General features: G+C 42.3%; 1 protein-coding gene across 2 annotated transcripts in view; it reads right to left on the minus strand.

The window, feature by feature from the left end:
* Positions 1-1,140: 1,140 nt before the first annotated feature.
* Positions 1,141-23,630, minus strand: part of TMEM184A (transmembrane protein 184A) — a 62,651-nt gene continuing 40,161 nt past the window's right edge. Inside the window, exons 3-9 of one of the 2 annotated variants that reach the window (XM_063428919.1) lie at positions 20,295-20,460; positions 18,980-19,070; positions 17,532-17,607; positions 14,043-14,134; positions 13,025-13,194; positions 7,684-7,881; positions 1,141-2,125 (exon numbers count right to left, since the gene is read on the minus strand). In XM_063428919.1, the coding sequence (XP_063284989.1) occupies positions 1,872-2,125; positions 7,684-7,881; positions 13,025-13,194; positions 14,043-14,134; positions 17,532-17,607; positions 18,980-19,070; positions 20,295-20,460 (1,047 nt within the window). In that variant the 3' untranslated portion in view covers positions 1,141-1,871. Of the gene's footprint in view, positions 2,129-7,683; positions 7,882-13,024; positions 13,195-14,042; positions 14,135-17,531; positions 17,608-18,979; positions 19,071-20,294; positions 20,461-23,630 lie in introns of both variants that reach the window. The other variant, XM_063428918.1, reaches the window with a different exon arrangement.

Raw genomic sequence — 23,630 nt, forward strand, 5'->3', positions numbered from 1 at the left:
GGACATCTCTTCCACCAAGGATCCCAAGGACTAAAGTGACCCAGCATAAACCCAACAGTCACATTTCTATCTTTCTTCACTATACAGAGAGAACTTAGTCGAGGACATATTAACCGTTCAACAGGTTCCCTCTCCTTTACTCAATTTCACAATGTGCAGCAATAATAAAGTGCTCTATTTTCCTTCCTGTCCCCTTACTGGACCTTCAGTGGTGGTCAAGTCTCTTGATTGGAAATATAAACGACTCTTTATTCAGGTTTTAGTCATTAACACGTGCAACCTGATAAAAAGTTACCATTTGACAATGGATTGTCATGTAGATGGACATGGCTGTAAATATTGTACATTAGAAATTTGAAAAACAAATTGTAGACAGAATTAGGAGAATTTTATTATGCAAAATGGAATAGACTACAAGAATGCCGCGTTGCCTACTCTGGTTGGCTGCACGGTCGGCATTGTACTATGCTAAGCTTAGCTTTGTGTACGAATAAGATTTTAAAAACTAACCTGAAAAATATATCTACTCATTTAGTTTTGGGGTGCACTTTAAAAGGAAATCGGTCATAAAAATTCACTTTAACCTGCAACAACTCCTAAAGAAAAATTCTAATATTTTATAGGGATAGATTGTATATTTCTGTACTTTGGTAACATTATATTCATATTTAAAGGTTTCCCCTCACGTCAGCCAATGTCACATTTTCAAAAGTTCTATGGGTGGTTACGGGCAATCTTGACGCCGACAGGTTCCCTTCACTGGCAGCCAATTGGCATCAGCGCATCCTATATTCACTTGCCCTCCCAATCTTTCAGTCCTCTTCTTAGACTTACAGCTTATGCAGCCAGCATACAGTTCTAATGGCTAGAACTGAGTTACAGGTGGGGATGGGCCAGAATTTCAAAAAACATCAAAAACACATTTAAAAAAACTATAATATTCATTAGCCCTTGTGGAATGTATGTACCATGACTGGTACACGTTAAAGCAATGATATTACATACTATGTTGTTAAATTAGATGATATGGACTATCTTTTAGTCATGATCTGATATTCAATTGAAAGACAACCATTTTTACTGTATTTCTGTATTGGAGAGATCAGAGCAACTCCAATATAAAATAAAAAAAATAAAAAAATAAATCACATTCCTTTTATTTCTCATTAAGACATCCTTTGAGAAGTCCACAGGACCAATTTTTTTTAAACATTCCTTGTAAATAGATTTGTGAGTTCAGCATGAAATCTTCCTTTCAATCCTCCATTTAATAAGAAGATGCATAATCCACGGTAATGTAGAGGAGATGAAATGACTTTGACACGGATACATTATTACGCAACTTGTGCTACTGAAGAATGTGAGACAAATCACTGTAAACGGTCAATGACAAAGATCTCAGGAACCATATTGACCTTGGATGCAAATTGGTTGGTGATCCCAAATATCATCATTTTGGAAATTGAGAATTACCATTATTATAAAAAAAAAAAAAAAAAAAGGAGCGAGGAATATTTTTTAAAAGATCTTTGGCATAAAAGTAAAAAAGAAAACAAATTACATATAATATATAGCAGATGCAATTAAGACGAACATGAAAATGAAAACAAAAAGTCATGGTGACGATTATGTATAACGTTCCACGAAGTTGCCTTAAACATAATTGGATCGCCAATCTTTGAAAGTTCACTGATAAATTATTCAATAGTTTCTCAAAAACTATCGACCACCGGATTTGGAGAGAAGTTTTGTGTCACATATGCCGGTCTTGTTCAGAATCCATGTGTCACTCTCCATTGTTGGTAAACTTTTCCAGTTTAAAATGAAACTATCCATACACGGTCCATATTCCATGTGTGTCTCTTTATCTTCTAGAGCTCATCATCTGAAATAATCAGCATCATTTTCTCATTCTGTTTCCGTTTCTTGCCGGAATGACCGTTGGTCGAGCTGGCACTACTGTGTCCATTTTGGTCTTGTGCTTTTCGCTCAGACTCCTGCATAGATTGTTGAGTGTACTGTTGGTAAGCTGGTGAGAAGTTGTGAATAGCATCCTGGACAATGTCATGAGGACTGATGGTCTCCTTTAAGCCACTGGAGATGCTTTGCATTGGAGGCACACTCGCTGCTGATGAAAGAAGGCAAATACAATCAATTTAACAGCCAAAACCAAGACCATACATCTAATTATTTTCACAATACTACTAGTAACCCCTAGTAACAGATTTGTCAAGCCAGGTAACCCTGGTAAACTTGACATCTGACAATCATCACTAGTATTACCAGTTCTCATTAGATATCTTTAGCATCTCAAATTTAGTCATGGACTTCCACCAAGTAACTCTTGGGTCACTGTTTGATTAAGAATAAAACAAAAAAAGCATCAGGGTTTAGTGCATTCTTGGAAAAATGACAAGTGGATTCACAATCCCCTTCAGACTGGATATCTATTTACATGCAATATTAGCAGATATCTAAATATACATAAATACATACACACACACACACACAATGATGGCTATTTGCTAGTGCCCAAGGCGATTTTGTCTGGTGAATGTATACCCACACTTTTGTAGGGTGGTTGTACGCCTTTGCCTTTGTGTGTACATATAGTACCCATTTGGCTTTTTATGTAAATGTATACACGATTGTTTGCATAAACTCTTTGTCTATTAGGGTAAGGAGCAAGATCATGGTTGCATAAAACAACCGAGAAGCCCAACAAAGCATGCGTAATAAAGTACAAAGTAACTTTAGTGCCACGGCAGACAACAGGATTCCCCATCTCCCTTTGCATCCAGTAGATAACGCTTTCCAAATTTCTAGACACCAACCTATCTCAATGCTCCTCTCCTCCTCTAAGAGCAATATACCCTATCTACCTCTCTTCATCTGGTAAGTAAAATATGTTATTCAGAGTGAATTAAAGTTCTTGAAGTGAAGTTTCACAAACTTACCTTAACCCAGCGCCCGCCCCGCTCCTCTCCTCCAGCCACGCGGGCAGAACACTCCACGTGGCTGCGCGGCCTGAATATAATATTTACCCCAGGTCCCGCGAACGGCTCCTTAAAGGGAGCACGTCATCTAGGCGAGACAATGCTGTTTGGGCTTGCAGAGATGACGTGGACCAATGGGAACTCTTTTGAGCCTATTTAAGGCTTGTTCTAGCTTCCATTCTCTGCCCTATCGTGGTTTCTGTTTGGATCCTCGTTTAGTGCTCCTGGTGATTTTCTTGTTATTTCTGATGTTTGACCTCGGCTTCGTATTTGACTCGTGATTTCTGGTATCCTGATCCCGGCTTTGTCTTGACTCTTGAGTATTTTGTCTTTAGTATTTCTGTTATTCTTGTCCTTGATTTATCTTGACCCAGTTTCTTGTTGTATTTATACGTTAAGTCTGGCAATTCTAAGGCTCGGTAATACGCCTTTTGGATCCACCTTTTGTGGGTTTCCTATTTCCTGTGTGTTGGGGTACGACTCCCGTGAAACAGAGAGGCTTTTATATTGTACATGTATTTAGCACTTTTAAACCAGAGCACTGGACACACAATGTCCTATTCAGAGAGGTTTGTGGGGATATCATTAGGGACACACTGATTAGGCACTCTTTATAATTTGTATATACCGTATATACTCGAGTATAATCAGAGTTTTTCAGCACATTTTTTGTGCTGAAAAAACGGAACTCGGCTTATACTCGAGTCAATAGTCTGTATTATGGCAATTTGCATTGCCATAATACAGACTGAGGGAGAGGGGGCTGGCAGAAATCTTACTTACCAGTCCTGCAGCTCCTGTCAGCCCTCTCCTCCTCCGCGCCGTCCGTTCAGCACCTCGGTCAGCTCCCAGTGTAAATCTCGCGAGAGCCGCGGCTCTCGCGAGACTTACAGTGTGAGCTGACAGAGGGAGCTGCACAGACCGCGCGGAGGAGGAGAGAGCTGACAGGAGCTGCAGGAAAGGTAAGTAACATCTCTGCAGCCCCCACAGCCCCCCCACTGAACTACCAACCCCACTGGACCACCAGGGAAGGAGCCCCCCTCCCTGGCCAGCTAGCAAGCAGGGAGGGGGGACGAAACAAAAATAAATTAATAATAAAATAATAATTAAAAAAAAAAAAAATAACATTACAAATAATAAATAATAATAAAAAAATATGAAAATAATTACAAAAAAATATTAAGTAAATAAAAAAAAATTACTGAAAAAAAATATTAAAATAATGTAAAAATTATAATAAAATTGCCCCCCCCCCCCCCAAGGCTCGCAAACACACACACACTGCACTCATACACACACACACACACACTGCACTCATATATACACACACACACACACACACACACACTGCACTTATATACAGGGAGTGCAGAATTATTAGGCAAGTTGTATTTTTGAGGATTAATTTTATTATTGAACAACCATGTTCTCAATGAACCCAAAAAACTCATTAATATCAAAGCTGAATATTTTTGGAAGTAGTTTTTAGTTTGTTTTTAGTTATAGCTATTTTAGGGGGATATCTGTGTGTGCAGGTGACTATTACTGTGCATAATTATTAGGCAACTTAACAAAAAACAAATATATACCCATTTCAATTATTTATTTTTACCAGTGAAACCAATATAACATCTCAACATTCACAAATATACATTTCTGACATTCAAAAACATAACAAAAACAAATCAGTGACCAATATAGCCACCTTTCTTTGCAAAGACACTCAAAAGCTGCCATCCATGGATTCTGTCAGTGTTTTGATCTGTTCACCATCAACATTGCGTGCAGCAGCAACCACAGCCTCCCAGACACTGTTCAGAGAGGTGTACTGTTTTCCCTCCTTGTAAATCTCACATTTGATGATGGACCACAGGTTCTCAATGGGGTTCAGATCAGGTGAACAAGGAGGCCATGTCATTAGATTTTCTTCTTTTATACCCTTTCTTGCCAGCCACGCTGTGGAGTACTTGGACACGTGTGATGGAGCATTGTCCTGCATGAAAATCATGTTTTTCTTGAAGGATGCAGACTTCTTCCTGTACCACTGCTTGAAGAAGGTGTCTTCCAGAAACTGGGAGTTGAGCTTGACTCCATCCTCAACCCGAAAAGGCCCCACAAGCTCATCTTTGATGATACCAGCCCAAACCAGTACTCCACCTCCACCTTGCTGGCGTCTGAGTCGGACTGGAGCTCTCTGCCCTTTACCAATCCATCCATCTGGCCCATCAAGACTCACTCTCATTTCATCAGTCCATAAAACCTTAGAAAAATCAGTCTTGAGATATTTCTTGGCCCAGTCTTGACGTTTCAGCTTGTGTGTCTTGTTCAGTGGTGGTCGTCTTTCAGCCTTTCTTACCTTGGCCATGTCTCTGAGTATTGCACACCTTGTGCTTTTGGGCACTCCAGTGATGTTGCAGCTCTGAAATATGGCCAAACTGGTGGCAAGTGGCATCTTGGCAGCTGCACGCTTGACTTTTCTCAGTTCATGGGCAGTTATTTTGCGCCTTGGTTTCTCCACACGCTTCTTGCGACCCTGTTGACTATTTTGAATGAAACGCTTGATTGTTCGATGATCACGCTTCAGAAGCTTTGCAATTTTAAGAGTGCTGCATCCCTCTGCAAGATATCTCACTATTTTTGACTTTTCTGAGCCTGTCAAGTCCTTCTTTTGACCCATTTTGCCAAAGGAAAGGAAGTTGCCTAATAATTATGCACACCTGAAATAGGGTGTTGATGTCATTAGACCACACCCCTTCTCATTACAGAGATGCACATCACCTAATATGCTTAATTGGTAGTAGGCTTTCGAGCCTATACAGCTTGGAGTAAGACAACATGCATAAAGAGGATGATGTGGTCAAAATACTCATTTGCCTAATAATTCTGCACACAGTGTACACACACACACACTGCACTCATATACACACACACTGCACTCATATACACACACACTGCACTCATATACACACACGCTGCACTCATACACACACGCTGCACTCATACACACACGCTGCACTCATACACACACGCTGCACTCATACACACACGCTGCACTCATACACACACGCTGCACTCATACACACACGCTGCACTCATACACACGCTGCATTCATTATACACATGCTGCATTCATTATACACACACTGCATTCATTATACACACACTGTAAATAAATATTCAATTAATATATTTTTTTTAGGATCTAATTTTATTTAGAAATTTACCAGTAGCTGCTGCATTTCCCACCCTAGTCTTATACTCGAGTCAATAAGTTTTCCCAGTTTTTTGGGGTAAAATTAGGGGCCTCGGCTTATATTCGGGTCGGCTTCTACTCGAGTATATACGGTAATCCACAGGGGATCGGCACCCTCTTTATATTATGTATATAATCCACAGGGATTAAGCACCCTTTTTCTATTATGTATATAATCCACAGGGGTTCGGCACCCTCTTTATATTATGTTTATAATCTACAGAGGTTAATCTGCTATTTTTGAAAAATTATGATTGATGTCTACTGCAAAATGTGACTCCTTTTTATAAACTATTTCCCCTAGCTCACCATTGCAGAGACTTGAGATTTACCTACCTAGTATAATTATACTGCTGAGCAATAGAAGGATGATGTGACCATTATGAAAGAAAAATAGTAAGTCTTAAAATAATAAAATTCATCCATCTTTGGATGTGATATTTGCATTTACGGTAAGTTTTTTTAGGCTAGTAACAGCACCCTCTGCTGGCAAGTATAATGTATTGACCTCCAGAAAGACGTTTTACAATGAAGCTATACAGTTGGCATGTGCATGAGGAATATACGTATGCTTTTGCCTACTGCAGTGCCAGTGATCACAAGCAAATCTTGTAATTTTTTCACAAGTCTTTGAATCCTGATGAAACCGTTTCATAGTTTGGGATGTGTCGAGAGTGTCGCTCGGCGCTGGAATGAAGATAAGTAAAAGCTTCATTTAAAATGCTTTTCAAGCATTCGTAGGGGGGACCCTGATGAATGATGACAGGAGGGCATTTTTCACAGGTTAAAAAAAAAAAAAAAAAAAAAAAAAATTTGGAGAAACCCTTTAAGGCAAATGTTAATCCACTGAAGAAAAACGACACATGTTAAAACTTAAAAGTGTGAAATGTTGAGAATTCAAAGTAAAATTCAGATTATAGGCCAACGTAGTTGAAGACTTCTTCAAATTCAGCTATTTGTCTAAATGTTGAAACCGAGTTTGTATTCCAAACAATTCACACTCATTTATTGTGATTAATCCTGGCAATATTCCAATTTCTATAATCTACTAGAAGGGTGCCCACTATTTATTTATATACACAGTCTTAGTCTAGGTGTCACACATGGCGTCTCCATTTTGGCTTTATTTTTGTTGAAGAAATCATGACACATAATCTGTTGTATTTACCTAATTTTAAGACCTGCTAAGGATCAGATGATGGTTATTACGTCTGGATACCATATAGTTCAAACCATAGAACCATAGAGTTCAAAGAGGGTGTACTCTTTCCCCCCTCGCCCATTAATGTATATACATATTTTTGGTGTATTTACCAAATCATTGTTACAAAAAATAAAAATACAAATAAAATCATTTTGCTAAATAAAAAAATAGAAAAACAAATAAGCATTCTGTTCCTATTGCATTTTTCCTTTCTATATATTTGCAGTTACCTGTTGAATTTTCCTTCTTTTCCCGGTAAACCTGGCACGTGAAGGCGTAACGCAAAGCAATGGCAGCAAATAGCATTTCAATACAGATGATAAAGTTCTGGCAGCCGGCTGCCACCGTGCCCGCGCCAACTGTTTTGTTGTTAATGATTTGGACTTCTGGGATGACGCCACACCGTTCCAAAATAGCCAGGAGCATTCCTGTAGAAGATGGGAAGGTTAGGAGCACTGTCATATGACCATGTATGGTGGTTGTCTTCTTCATTCTACGTAAGAGGTCGCCCAAATGTAGCTTGCAAAGCATCATGAAAGTTAATATTCTATGAACACTTTTTGGACACTCCCTGATGCACAAAAAGGTATATGGCAGGCCCCAAAGAGTAACTTTATAGCAACTTTAACGTTAAGCTTATTAAAATGTTTAAAACACTATTATTATATTACTAGACCAAAAGAGGACATGATCGATAGAAGATTAAAAGGGCCTCTGCATTGTATTGGCTTTTTTTAAAAACAAAAAGGTCTAAATTATGTTACTTCTTTAACTTCTCTATATGCAATTTGTAATAATGTGTGCAAATTAGTGTTTTTCATTTGAGAAAATCCTACTTTGCAGAAAGGGTAGTATATATATCCAAGAAACTCCTACCGGTGGACCGGTGGACACAGTGGGGGTTATCACCAAGTTTAATTAATTGAAACTAACTTGCTAAATTTAGTCTCCAACAGTCAAGCCATGACGATAGCTCAACTGGGGATCTTTCCCAAATCAGCATGTTTTTTGCAATTCACCGCAATTTGGTAGATGGTGCGTAAATATCACTAAAATAATTGAATAATACTCAGGATGTGCATAAAGCTATCCTGAAGACTAAACATTAAACTATGTTTCATAATGGGCAGATTAGATAAGCCAAGCACTTGTTACCTGGCTGTGCAATCTCTGTTTTGAGAATTTTATTTATACTTGGCTGTTAATGGTGCCTCTCTACATTATATTAAAATAAAATAAAAATTTTTTTTTAAAAAATCTAAAATAAATTTTAGTTTGACCTCTTTCACTACTCTCTGACTTGTGATAATGTATGCAAATTATTTTTTCGTCCTTTGTAGTACTTAATTTGCATATGGTGAACATGTTGATGTCACAGGTGGGAAAGGAACCAATTCAACAAAAAATAAAACACCTTTCTCTTAAACTATGTATTTAATAAATAAAGATAATAGGAGATGAAGATAATTTATCAAGGCACTTTGCATTTTGGGAGCAAAGGGCTAAATATTGAGACAGGGGCGGACTGACCAATCGGGCAGATCGGTCATGGACCGAGGGCCCGAGGCAGTCAGGGGCCCGGCAGGCTGCACTAACATGCTCTGGCTGGGGAGATCAGATCACAGATCTCCCCAGCCAGAAACAAACAGAATTACACATATTCTAGGGATAGGTTTCCCCCCTCCACTCCCACCTTCTGAGAGCTGGCAGTGATCCTGCTGCTCCTGCCAGGTCTCCTCCATTCAATGACTGCGGAGCTCGTGTGAGGGGGAAGAGGCGGGGCCGAAAGAGGGGAAGTTACATCACTTCCTGTCCTGCAGAATCTGCTGAACCCAGGCAGACAGCAGGTAAGTAAATATTACTTTTTTTAAAGCTAATATCCCCCTTCACCCATCCCAGCCCTGTGCCCCCCTTCACCCATCCCAGCCCTGTGCCCCCCTTCACCCATCCCAGCCCTGTGCCCCCCTTCACCCATCCCAGCCCTGTGCCCCCTTCACCCATCCCAGCCCTGTGCCCCCTTCACCCATCCCAGCCCCTGTGCCCCCTTCACCCATCTCAGCCCCAGTGCCCCCTTTTTACAATCCCAGCCCTGTGCCCCCCTTTATCCATCTCAGCCCCTGTACCCACCTTTTCCTATCCCAGCCCCTGTGCCCCCTTCACCCATCCCAGGCCTGTGCCCCCCTTCACCCATCCCAGCCCTGTGACCCCCTTCACCCATCCCAGCCCTGTGCCCCCCTTCACCCATCCCAGCCCTGTGCCCCCTTCACCCATCCCAGCCCTGTGCCCCCTTCACCCATCCCAGCCCCTGTGCCCCCTTCACCCATCCCAGCCCCTGTGCCCCCTTCACCCATCTCAGCCCCAGTGCCCCCTTTTTACAATCCCAGCCCTGTGCCCCCCTTTATCCATCTCAGCCCCTGTACCCACCTTTTCCTATCCCAGCCCCTGTGCCCCCTTTACCCATCCCAGGCCCTGTGCCCCCTTCACCCATAACACCACCTGTGCCCCCTTCACCCATTCCAGTCACTATGCCCCTTTATCCATCTGAGCCCCCTTTCACAGCCCCTCTGCCCTCTTTATCCATCTGAGCCCATATCCCCCTTCACCCATCCCAGCCCTGTGCCCCCCTTCACCCATCCCAGCCCCTGTGCCCCCCTTCACCCATCCCAGCCCCTGTGCCCCCCTTCACCCATCCCAGCCCCTTTGCCCCCTTCACCCATCCCAGCCCTGTGCCCCCCTTCACTCATCCCAGCCCTGTGCCCCCTTCACCCATCCCAGCCCCTGTGCCCCCTTCACCCATCTCAGCCCCTGTGCCCCCTTCACCCATCTCAGCCCCAGTGCCCCCTTTTTACAATCCCAGCCCTGTGCCCCCTTTTTACAATCCCAGCCCTGTGCCCCCTTTATCCATCCCAGCCCCTGTACTCCTTTATCCATCCCAGTCCCTGTACCCACCTTTTCCTATCCCAGCCCCTGTGCCCCCTTTACCCATCCCAGGCCCTGTGCCCCCTTTATCCATCCCAGGCCCTGTGCCCCCTTCACCCATCCCAGGCCCTGTGCCCCCTTCACCCATAACACCACCTGTGCCCCCTTCACCCATTCCAGTCACTATGCCCCTTTATCCATCTGAGCCCCCTTTCACAGCCCCTCTGCCCTCTTTATCCATCTGAGCCCCTATGCCCCTTCACCCACCACAGCCCCTATGCCCCTTTACCATCCCAGATCCCACTCCCCCTTCACCCACTACAGCCCTATCACTCTCATTCCTATCCTTTCCTGTACCCACCACAGCCTCTTTGCCTTCTTGTACTCTCCTCAGCCTCTCTCTCTCCCTGTGCCCAGCTCACCCCTATGCCTTCCTGCACCCACTACAGTCGTCATCACTCTCATCCCTATCCCTCCCTGCACTTACTACAGCCCCTATCCCTCACTGCTCCCACTGCAGCCGCTATCCCCCCACCGTCCGTATGCCCCCTGCACCTACTATAGCCCATATCCCCCTTCATGCACTGCAGTCACTATCCACACACATACTGCAGCCTCTGTATCTCCCCCACACAGTAGAGCCTCTAGTATCATACAAACATACACTACAGTCCCAGTATCCGCTAGCTGCCTACTAAACCCCCTATCCCACACACACACACACAACAGCCCCTATCCAGACACTCTCTGCAACACAACCAGCCCTCTCCACTAACATACGACACTGCAAACAGCTCCATACACACACACAAACCCACAAGGAACCTCACTGTATGCACGTAATCCCACAAACAGCATTCCCACACATTCAATACCACATGCAGCCTCCCTACACAAACATTACAACAGGCATCCTCAGCATGGCAATACTGCATACAGCCTCCTTATACACACACACACACACACACACACATATCACAAGAGGCATCCCTAGCATGGCAATACTGCATACAGCCTCCTTATACATACAAACGCAATTATTACAATTACTTATATAGCACCAATATATTCTGCAGCGCAGTACAATAGGTAAAACAAGTCAAACAATTAATTCTAATTCAACATGTTGACATACAGGAACACAAGCAGCATCCCACACATGCAACCACACAAGTAGCCTCCAAACACATGTGTTTGGAGGCTGCTTGTATAGTTGAACATGTGGGGGATGCTGCTTGTGATGTCACCAACAAACACAGAGGAAGTGTTTAATTAAATTTGCTTTATGTCTTTATTTTAATGGGGGGGGGGGGGGGGGAGCGTAAGGCAAGCTATTAAGGGGTACTCCACTCAAAAACAATGTTTTATGAAAACACTGTTTTTGGTTGGATTAACCCTTTAAAGTATATCTGACCCTGTTTGGGGGACGCCATGACTCACACAGCCATGCTGGGTAGCGCGCACATATCTGTATGACAGCTGCACAAAGACCTTGCACCGGGAGGGGGGCCCCTTGATCTCCTATTGACCGAGGGCCCTATAAGTTGTCAGTCCGCCCCTGTATTGAGACATGTTCTATTGGTTTCCATGGTAATTGTTCCTTTTTTAGTATTTTGTGGATCCTTTATCATAGAGTTGTGTTTTAAAACTGGTCTATGTTCTAAAAGTGGTCAGTCACCATGGAAACCAATGGAACCAGCACACACATTCCATTTAGGACACCGCCCCTTTTTCCATTTTTGCACCACTATTTAGAATAGAACACTTTTGTACATATCCCTCGCTGTCTTGATAATCTTCTCAATGGCTTCTGTAGTTTCACTTTTAAGCCAACGCACATCTTGTGGAATATGGAGTCACACATATTAATGAGAATTAAAAAAAGAAACAAACAAAAAAATCACATACAGTCATATATGTGTGAACCCCCTTTCTGATGAAAAAGACATGGCATAAAAAAATAAAAAATAAAAATCTAAAAGATCCTACAAGAAGTTATTTAAGTCCATGGATATTGAAACAATTCCTGTCTATGCTCATTAGCATGTCAAACTGGAAAAACTAATAGCTTAGCTGTGGAGTTTCTATGCTGAAATATCTTTTTTTTTTGTATTTGCACTAAAAGGCGTTGTATCATGCCTGGTCTCCTTACAATCTTTTTGGTACCTAGCAAACCTAGCTATATGCTCTTAGTGATACTTTAACTTCCAAAACAGGACACATGCCATGCTGACGGGTCCCACAAGGTTGAAACTGCAGTCCATGGATGGTTTGTGGTCACTGATACTTTTGCTTTGACTTAAATGTAAACTGTGCTTAAAACTGTGTTTATTATTAAGGATATCTAAAAAAAACGTATTATGAAGTCCGAGACACAATGTCTGCTCATTTGCATGTCAAGCTGGGAACTCTGCTATAGTTGTGGATACATAATTTCTATAAAGTTTTTATACCCAAGAAAGGCTTTACAATTAAGTCCATCTTAAAATATGCAGGTGATGTAAAACAGTATTGTTTCGCATCATGGTAGTCAGATGTTAAAACTTCCTTTTCCTCTACAGATTTTCCTCCATGAACACCCTAGAACCATATCTAAAAAAAAAAAGGACCTGCTTAACATAAATTATCTATCCACAGACCGCTTTTACCAACCTTGCCAAAATGATAGGAAGATGACTGCTTTGATGGTGAGAAACTTGAGAACCGGCTCAAAGGGACGCAGTAGGTCTTTAGTGGCAAAATAGAAGAGAAATAGGGCATAAAGTGCCAAGCTAACCGAGAAATTGTAGATGATGGTAATGTAGAGATAACCAGTCTGAACACTGCAATAAAGAGGGAGATGATGTCACATACGAACTAAAATTTGATGCAAAAAAAATTATATTTTTTACTTTCCTTGCTGTCTAATCACTCAAGCAGTTGACCCAAATGCACCACTGGTGATAATGATCAGGTAATAACAGAAGATCTGTCACCTAGAATATGTGGAACTCAATGTCTACTGCAATAAAACCTCATCTTATATCCGAGGTACTCCAAGAGGTGAATACCGATTTCCCCTAAATATTCCTTTATTCAGGAATTCAGAGTGAATTTAAATATTTTGCTAACAAATATCAAAACAGCCGAAATGCGTAGAGATATAGAATAGCTGAATAACCCCCTGTTATCAGAATATTGGATACGGTATTATAGTATTGGATATCTTGGCATGAAATTAGAAATTAACTTTGAATTTAATAAAAAAAAAAAAAAGTGAATAACCATGCATCATTTTTATTTTTAGAGAAACAAAAATGAGATCAAAGAACAAAGGTGAGGGAAATGTTATAGGAGATCAGAGTAGGGTTGCGTTTATTCAATAAATGCTAAATGCTAATTTGAGCTAACATTTATTATCATTTATGATACACCTCTCAAGGTGCTGAGGCCATTAACTATTGAACAAAAAGGGCAAACTAGAAAAGGTGCACAGTAAGATTGTTTCATTTGTTCTGTTTTTGGCCTAAAAATGTGCCATCTGCAATTTAGTGAACAAGTCAATTGGGATCGAGAGACAATTAATATTTACAGCAACTAATTATATTCATATCCCTCCAAAAAAAACAAAAAACCCACAAAACCATCCCTCAAATCCAAATCCTATAAAACTGAAAGCACCGTTACTTACTTAAAGTCCCCATCTCTGTATTTCCCGAACGCTTGCAGGATAATTGTTACAACCGCCATGATGGGTTTCACTATACAGAACTGCAAAGTGGCCTGTAAAAAAGAAATAAATGAGATGGATGTGTTGGGTCCTTTTAGAGACATATAGTAGTTAGTGCATGCATGCACACATGTTTACTATAGATAGGGTGGGTTCACAATTCAGTAAAATAGCACAGTTTGAAAAGATGTATCCTGCTTAGGAAGGGTTCTAAACTTAATGACTTAAACGGTCCCCATACCAGCTGCATTATACATGGTCTTTTGGTTTTAAACCTAGATGGAATTATTAGAAGATGTGGACAGGTGTTGATGCGATATTCTGTTCCATAAATGTTGCTATTATTTTTTATTTACCAAGTACATACAATACAAGGCTCATTGAAGAGAGATTGATGGTGATTTTGTTTTAAGAGCAGTTCTTACAGCAACATTCTATAGTGGAGCAATCAAGAGTGCTCTTCCTAAAGGGTAATCTAGACGTGGACCCTTTGCTCACACTGTCTAGAGGAATATTCGCTATACCTCAATGACAAGACTAACAGGGAAGGGAAGGGAAGGGAAAGAAAAAGAGTCTGCCTGAATTTCATATCTCGACCGCCATTTTGTGTGGAATAAGACCGATATACAAATGGTCCTGGTTCTTTTTGTAATGTCACAAGATGAGCTAAAACTAGCTTGAGATCTGAGAGGGGACCCACCGAAGGGCAAACTACTTGAGCCATCGTCTGTTCTCAGTGGCGGCTCTAGACTTTATGCATAGGCGTGCGCACGGGGTGTGCCGGGTGTGCCTGGGCACACCCTAATCCCCGCGGCACGCGCTATGTATTGAGACCGGCAGGGGAGATCTCAGGATCTCCCCTGCCGGCTCATGCAGAGCCGGCGCTCGGATAGCGCCGGCTCTGCTCTCAGCCTCCCCTCCCCGGCTCACATGCAGGGAGGGAGGCAGGAGAGGACCGGCGGAGCTCTTGCCAGCAGCTCCGCCGGGTTCCTCTCGCGAGATCTGAGCGTTGCCGCGGCAACGCTCAGATCTCGCGTGAGTGAACTCTAGCCCTGCGGGGCTAGAGTTCACTCTCCACTGGACCACCAGGGATGGATGGCAGCAGCAGGATCCCCCCTCCAAGGCATAAGGTAAGAAGGGAGGGGGGATAACTGATCTGCCCCCACCTCCACTGGACCACCAGGGAAAGCAGCAAGGAAAGATCCCCCCTCCCTACATAAAGTAAGAAGGGAGGGGGGATATTAAGTAATGTACCCCCATCTCCACCCCCCACAATCACCCACACACACATATACACAGCACCCACAGACATACACAGCACCCACAGACATACACAGCACCCACAGACATACACAGCACCCACACAGCACCCACACACATACAGCACCCACACACATACAGCACCCACACACATACAGCACCCACACACATACAGCACCCACACACATACAGCACCCACACACATACACAGCACCTACACACATACAGCACCTACACACATACAGCACCTACACACATACAGCACCCACACACATAAAGCACCCACACACATACACAGCACCAACACACACAGCAGCCTCACAAACACAAAGCACTCTCACACTCATTACACAAACAGCACCCTCACAAACAAAAACAGGACCCTAACAAACACACACAGCACACTACCAGTACCCTCACACACAAACAGCACCCTCACACACAGTACATTTACAGCACCCTCACAAGTGCACACACACACACACAAACAGCACCCTGACACAAAGTACATTCACAGCACCCTCACAAGCACGCACACACAAACACCCTCACCCACATAGTACACTACCAGCACCCTCACACACACATCGCACTAACAGCACCCTCACACAGCTTTGTGTGTGTATATATATATATATATATATATATATATATACACACACACGCCGCGTGTGCTTGTGCTTTAGGGTGCACACCCTAATGCAATGGGCTGCGCACGCCTATGACTTTATGAGGCTTTAGGCGAAACTCAAACAACAGGCCCTCACTAACACTCATAGTAAAAAAAAAAAAGATATAGGGGTTGCATCGTGTGTATAATGAGCTGTAGTTATATTGTATGACAGGCTTGCAGCGCTGGATAGAGAGAGCTAGTCTCTGTATTCACTGTTGGGGTGAGTGTGGCACGGTTGAAGGAGAAAGTGTGACAGGGCGAGGGGAGGTGAGAGTGACAGGAGAGTGGGGGGTGGCTGTATGTGTGTGGAATTGTGACGGTGGCTAGGTGAGAGTGTGGGAGGCAGTGTTGGAAAAGGTGACAGAGTGTGCAGGGGCAGTGTGTGGGAGAGGTAACTGTATGTATTGGTGACATAGTGTTGGGGGCTGACAATATGCGGTGCAAGTGTGTGAAAGGGTAACAGTGTGGAGGAATGTGACAGTTTAGGGGACAGGGTGTGAGTGGATGACAGTGAAGAGAAAGATGACAATGTGGGTGCACTGTATGTGGTGGGCAGGGCAGTGTGGGGGCAGGGCATGTGGGAGGCTGGGCAGTGTGGGTGGCAGGGTATGTGGGAAGCAGGGCAGTGTTGGGGCAGTGCAGTGTGGGTGGGAGGGTATGTGGGAAGCAGGGCAGTGTTGGGGCAGTGCAGTGTGGGTGGGAGGGTATGTGGGAGGCAGGGCAGTGTATGTGGGTGGCAGGGCAGTATTGGTGGGCATGGTATGTGAGTGGCAAGTCAGTGTGTGGGACAGGGTATGTGGGTAGCAGGGTATGTAGGTGGCATGGCAGTGTGGGGGGCAGGGCAATGTGGGTGGGAGGGCAGTGTGGGTGGCAGGGCAGTGTTGGGGGCAGGGCATGTGGTGGACAGTGTGTGTGGAGGCTGTGACAAGCCTCCACACACGGAAATACCTTATTTTTAAATACAATTCCTGGTGGTCCGGTGGGATGACTTCCGTCTGCAGCTCCGCGAGAGCTGCAGACCTCGTTCTCGCGAGCGCCTGTCAGAGCGTTGCCATGGTAACCCGCGGCAACACTCTGTGAGCTTGCGAGAACCACATTACGTGATCTGCAGCTCTGCATCAGTGGAGCTGCAGATCAGAGGCTGGCTCTCTCTGTGGGCAGACCATGTGGAGGGGCCACCCGGCAGCATACTGGGCAAGCCGCCGGGCCGCCTTTCACTGTAGGGTCCTCGGTCATGGACCGAAGATCTGACAGTTCAGTCTGCCCTAAGGCGATTTAGGCTGCCGCGAGGCCTTAGGTGGCCGCCTAAATTGCTTAATTAGAGAACCGCCTCTGTCTGTTATCAATATTATCTTGCACCTTCTTTTTGCCATCAATCAGAAGGAGCATTCCATTGGTTTTCATGGTGATTACTTTACTTATCAATCTTTGTTCCACAATTGCGTGCTACATAAAGCCATCAAGGTTTCTTGTGGTTCTGGTTAAGTTTCTGCAATTACCACCCATGTGTGACCCACCTGTTTGCAGAACCGTAGAAAGCCTATGGAGTAGGACATTCCTTGCAGACAACAAGTACCATAATAACAGCTGGACCTGGGTGGAAGAAACAGACCAGAATTATGAACTGTACATAAGAAACCATTTCTTTCTAGTTGTTAATTTGCAGTAACCCAACTTGCCTTCTGTACAGGACAATGCAGACCAAATGATACAAGTGAGTGGGTCAATGACAAACCTCATACATAAGGTTCATAAATCACACAGTTTAATTGTGATAGATCAGATCATTGAAGCTAATGGTGAAATCCAGAATGGTACTTATTTGGTGATCATTTCTGGATTTCCAACAGGATTATTTACTAAAGTGAGTTTTCAAAATTTAGGCTAAAAGGACTAAATTTGGGGGGGGAAAAAAATCTACAAATCACTGGTTTTCAGTTTGGCAATTTTAGCCTTAAATTTGAAATGCACCTTGAATTCTCACTTTAGTGAATAATCACAGGTGTATTGAGGTTTGTTAAACGGGACCCAGTCACTTCTAGGTTACTAAATAACCCTATAGCTGCCAACATTGCAGGCTCTCCAGTGGTCAAGGAGATGCCAATATCCAGCAGTCCATAAAATGTGTGAAAATGTGAGAGGTACTTGTGCTACTGCAGCCTGGCTTAGCTACACAGGGCAATGTAAAAGCACACACAGATACTGTATGGAACAAGACGTAGGGTCTGCAAGCATCAGATATATTTACTCATTGCTTCCTATTGTCCTGGCTACATTTGATGGTCATTCCTATTATCCTGGCTACATTTAAATGGTCAGCCTTCCGTTTCCTATAAAAACTGGGCACATTAAATGCCAGGCACTGCTTAAACAACACTGAAACTATAATTTTATTCAAAAGAGCGCTGCATTAAAAAATATATTACTAGGCTACATCTTTACTCAGAAACTCCACCTAACCCTAAAAAAATGTCAAACATCTCAAGTTTACTATAGCAACGTTACAAACATCATTAAAAAGTGCTGGTAAGAATAACGAATGCTATTAAAGTGTTGGGTACACAGCTATCCGTGCGGTAGGATTTTGGGGTTCAAGGTCACGGGGTACCGGTCTTCAAAATGGGCAGCACTCAAAAGTTCTATTTAACCCCAAGCCCACCCTAACCGTAAATCCGTTCTAATACAAAATCCTTTTAAAAAGCAGTATTTCATATATGACATTTTTACGGTTTATCAGAACCTCCTACTTCATAGGGTAAACTCCTTTAACCTGCGTCATTACAGCACTGGGTGAAGCAGTGAGTCCTGCATTACAAAGGACATTCCCGAAATATACATAATTTTCAATGCAGTGACAACATGGTGCCGTTCTAATGAGACTGCCCTTTGAATGGGAATCTGGCCCTGCTGACAGCAAATATGAATAAATACTCTATACATAAAGTAACGAGGAGGAGAACCTCACCTTACTGGCTTCCCCCGAATCTCTGTCATGATGGCACTTTCTCCTCCCAGATATTCGAAGCAGAGGCTGAGGAAGCTGTAGATGACAAACGCTGTGAAAATAAGAGAGTGAGACATCAGACAACTTGAAACATTTTACAACAAGTAACATTTTCTGCTAGTTTCCGATACTACCTTACAAAATCAGATAAGACAACATGTTTTACCCAAAACAAATGCTGTGTTAGTAAATTAACGGTTACCATAAACACATTTGTGAATTGACACGGCCCTTCCATTGTTCCATTTGAGAACATTGCAGAAATAGATCTCGTTTAACATGTGTTGCCAAGTGACAAAGAAACGTGTGCATTTCACTCCACGTTGGGGCCTATAGGTTATTAAAATATCTTTAATACATTTGTGGATAAACAAATGTTAGCACAGTATTCCGATAGTCTTTCTGCTTAAGTGCTTCAGCTATACTTACCATTGGCATGTCACATGTGATGTGAACTACACGTCCAACAATGCATAGAATGACGTTTGCACAGTGACAGAGTTAGCCATAAAAGGATTGTTCTGGTCACCAGTAAGCTGTAACACACGTGGAACTAGAATTATCATCAGGTCCGGCACAACCACTAGGCGAACTTGGCAGCCGCCAAGGATGCACGGGCATGAGGGGAGCAGTCTTCGGGTGTCCGTCAGAAGGAGAGCGTGCTACACAGGGCTCCCCTCCTGCCGGTCACTGCATGTAGTGTGGCCCAGTCTTGGATCGCGTTAGAGGGGCTTCTATATCCCCTACCTGGTCTGACAGGAAATAGGAGCAGGGAACGCCGCATGCTTCCTATCAGACCGGGTAGAGGTTACAGGTGTTCCTCTACTGTGGCCTGCATCTTGGCCTCGCTACACAGGAGGCAACAGACTTGGGAGGGTGGGGGTGGGGGACCACAAAGTGACAGGGGGGCAAAAAGACACACAGAGGAGCTGGGGTAGACAAAGAAACACACAGAGGGCTGAGAGGGACAAAAGAGACACACAGAGGGACTAAGGATGAAGAGACACAGAATGGTCCAGGGGGAAGAAAGAAAAAAAAAAAAGAGACAGACACACAAAGGAGTTGGGGGAGAAAAAGACACACAAAGTAGGCAATTTCTTCAAAAAATTTTGAGGTGGGAAGGGGTGCAAGTTGCTGGTCTTTCCTAGCGTGCAAAATAGTCTTGCACCCACCCTGATAATCATGTAGTGGTGGATCTGAAGCAGAGGAAGGAATAATGTCATGATAAATCAATTCCACATTGCATACAGATGTCAAATGTGCACCACGACTTTACCTTCATAGCAATCTCTGACTGAATCAAAATATACATAGTATTGATCATTGCCAATGAACAACAGGCTGAGCCAAGAATCAAACGAGTAAATTGGAACAATGAACAAGATCCGGATGATGTAGCGTTGCTCGTTGGGGATGGTGTAATTCCTTAGATGAACATAGATCTGCCAAGAGAATGAGAAACATTTTTAATTTGTTTTGATAACCATTAACCATGTCGCAGTGATCTACATATTATCATGTTATTAATGTATATTAAGTTGTTTTATATATTATGTCCCAATATGTTTTTATTATTGACCATATGGTTGTTGTTTTTTATTGTTTTATTACATTACATTAAGCATATGCACTTATTTTGTGATTACAATGTAATGAGTTGTTTTTTTAATTAGAAGAAAGTTTACAATGCAATGAGTTGCTTTTTAATTAGAAGAACGTTCTCTTGCCCTTCTGCAAAATGGGACTTTCTCCTTCACTTCCTGATTATGTCACGGACACATGAGGAATGATGCAATGACGGTCCGTGCGTCATGGCGTAATGACGGAACGTGCGTCATGACGTCATACCGGAAGTGAAACTCGGCGGGAGATTCGATTTCCGGAAATATGGATTTAAAAGAACGCCGAAAGGAGAAGATTTTATACACTTGAAAAAGACGAACTGTCGAAACGCGTTGTGTTTTTTATGGTATTACCTTTTATTTATGTTATTTTAAGCAAGTAAATACTTTTTTAAAGTTCTATTTCTGGTCTACCATTCATCTTTCCTGCATCTGGAACCAACTACCAGTATCCATAGGAAGATCGTGGGCACAGTCTGAAAAGCTTGGAAAAGCTGATTTTCCACAGGCAATCAAGCTAGAGCTTGCTATTTTAGGCTCTATATATTGTGAGTGACCCGTTACCTTTTTTTACATCTCTTATATTATCCACAGTTTTACACTATGTATGGACTTTTATATTTTGCAGATTAAGCCTAAGGAACAGCTACTACTAAGTATATATTCTGCATTTCTTATCTTTATGTTGCACCCCCCACGTTGTTATACATTAGAGAATGTGATCTGTTATAATGATCTAGCAAATACTTTTCCATTATCAGTGTTTGGAGCAATCAATACGCGTAGCTGGACTGAGCAGAGAGAGAGACATAAGGCGGTTAGAACAGAGGACAAGGGTCATTTCCCTGATCAAACATAATTTGGGTATGTGACAGATGGAGATATCTCTTGGAACATGACAACGCTGATCACTCATGAGTAATGGACAATAAATCCCGTGCTCTCAGCCTTTTCCGCCCAATCGCATAAGCCCTGGAACGATAACCATCTAATCTACCTGTAGCATAAGGTTTTTCTTCGTTTAGATAACAAAGCAACCTTGTTACAGCAACATTATTATGGGAAAAAAATAAAAATAAAAATCACACAGGAATATTAGGCAAATTGCAATACTTAACCAGCATTGGATGATGACTTCTAAGCAAACGGCTTAAGTTATTTCTGTTCGGTGTTTCATTCACTAAACCAGGAATTACCGATAATCGACGAGGGAATTATGCATTATAAGCAAGATAGGCAACCTGGTAATGTAGCGGGGCAAGATAACTTTTCATAAGTTGTAATTCACAAAAAATATATACGGTATATATATTTTTTTAACCATAAGATTGCAGAGCCAACATTGCACTGTAGATGGTAGTCTGGTATTTTTAAACGATTTGAAGTACCTTCCTCTAACATAAAGTGCTCAGGTGCACGGATATGAAAAGACCCACATAAACTGCTGTCACAGGCTCGCAAGGTACAATAAGGTGGGTTTCCTTGCAGTCACAGTAGGACATCCACACTTAGAATTTGAAGAAAAGAAGCAAAGGAAAATCACTGGTAGTGTTATTGCAAATCTACATAAAACATAGTTTAAAGGAACCTTTAGTTAAAACAGAACTGTTGGACAATCCCAAAAAACACTTCAGCTTAACTAAAGGTCTAATTTTTCTAATATTATATAAAGTTCTTATTTCAAGAGAAGTTGACACTTTCATGAAAAATCGTCTATTACACTCTCCGTCTGTCAGATAATTGAGAGGGTTTCCTGCCTCATTCTTTAAATATCTTTTCATAGAAGGAAATATAGATAAGAATTATAATCAAGGCTTCTCTGTATATTTAATTGGTAGAACCAATTGCAATGAACAAACCCTAGTTGCCGAATGCTTCTTTATGGGAATGATTGGATTGAACTGGAGATCACTCAATCATGATGATCTCAGTAGAGGAAAATGAAGCTGCATCGAGCAGCCCGTCTCCGTAATGGTTTAAAAAAAAAAAAAAAAGGTGGTAAGAGTGTAGCACTATTTAAATACAATACCACTACATAATTTAACTTGTGTTATATTATTAGGATAATTGAACTTCAGGTCTGTATTTTAAACATTCCGATTGGCTAATTCTGGACATGTCCAGACTCTTTACTTACTCCAATGAGGACATCTCTCTTCTAAAGCGTTACTACAGGCACCATGGCCACTTCACAATGAAACGTTGCACGTAGAGATCTAAAGTTGTAACTCCACATCCGTCAGCGTCAACGGCCTGGAATGAAAGCTCTGGGCCAGCTAATGTTATTTCTGTTCATATTGGACATCTGTCATCAGCACACATAGCATGCCGTTTCAGATGACCAATGGTGGCATAGCCCCCAATGTTATCCACATCTTCTCCTCAGCTCATCCCCCAGGACGCCTCTCCCTCTGCAGCAAAAGTAAGAGGCATCATTGGAGGAGTATGGATCTGCAGGGAGAAATTGGCCCCAACGTGGAATACAAGTTTATCTTTAAGTTAAATGTTTTAAAAGAAATTTCTTTTAAATGGAGTTGGGGGTGGGAAACCACACAACAAGGATTACTACAACCAAAAACTGTGTTTTAATAAGACATTGTTTTAATTGTAATAACTCTTTAAAGTAATATAGAATTTGCCAAGACTCATTTTTGTCAAGCACAATAAAATTATTTTACAGGACAAAAGAGTAATAATAAGATGAATTGATTCATGCTATTGTCAGTTGTTATCTTTGTTCCCGTTTCAAAACTTCGATTTAAAAAAATAAATAAAAAAATACACCTTGTGGGAGCAGTAGGAACATGAGATCAGGTTATAGAGGGACAAATAGGCATGGTTATGACAGAGTTGCATATTGGGGTTTCCATTACTCACACACATTTAAAACATCACCACAGAATTTCCTTAACATTTATAAAAATGTAGTTTCTGCAATTTAAAGGGCCACTAAAGACACCCAGGCCACGTCATCTCAATGCACTGGTCTG

The sequence above is a fragment of the Pelobates fuscus genome, chromosome 8 (genome assembly GCF_036172605.1).
Source record: "Pelobates fuscus isolate aPelFus1 chromosome 8, aPelFus1.pri, whole genome shotgun sequence".
Classification (NCBI taxonomy): Eukaryota; Metazoa; Chordata; class Amphibia; order Anura; family Pelobatidae; genus Pelobates; species Pelobates fuscus.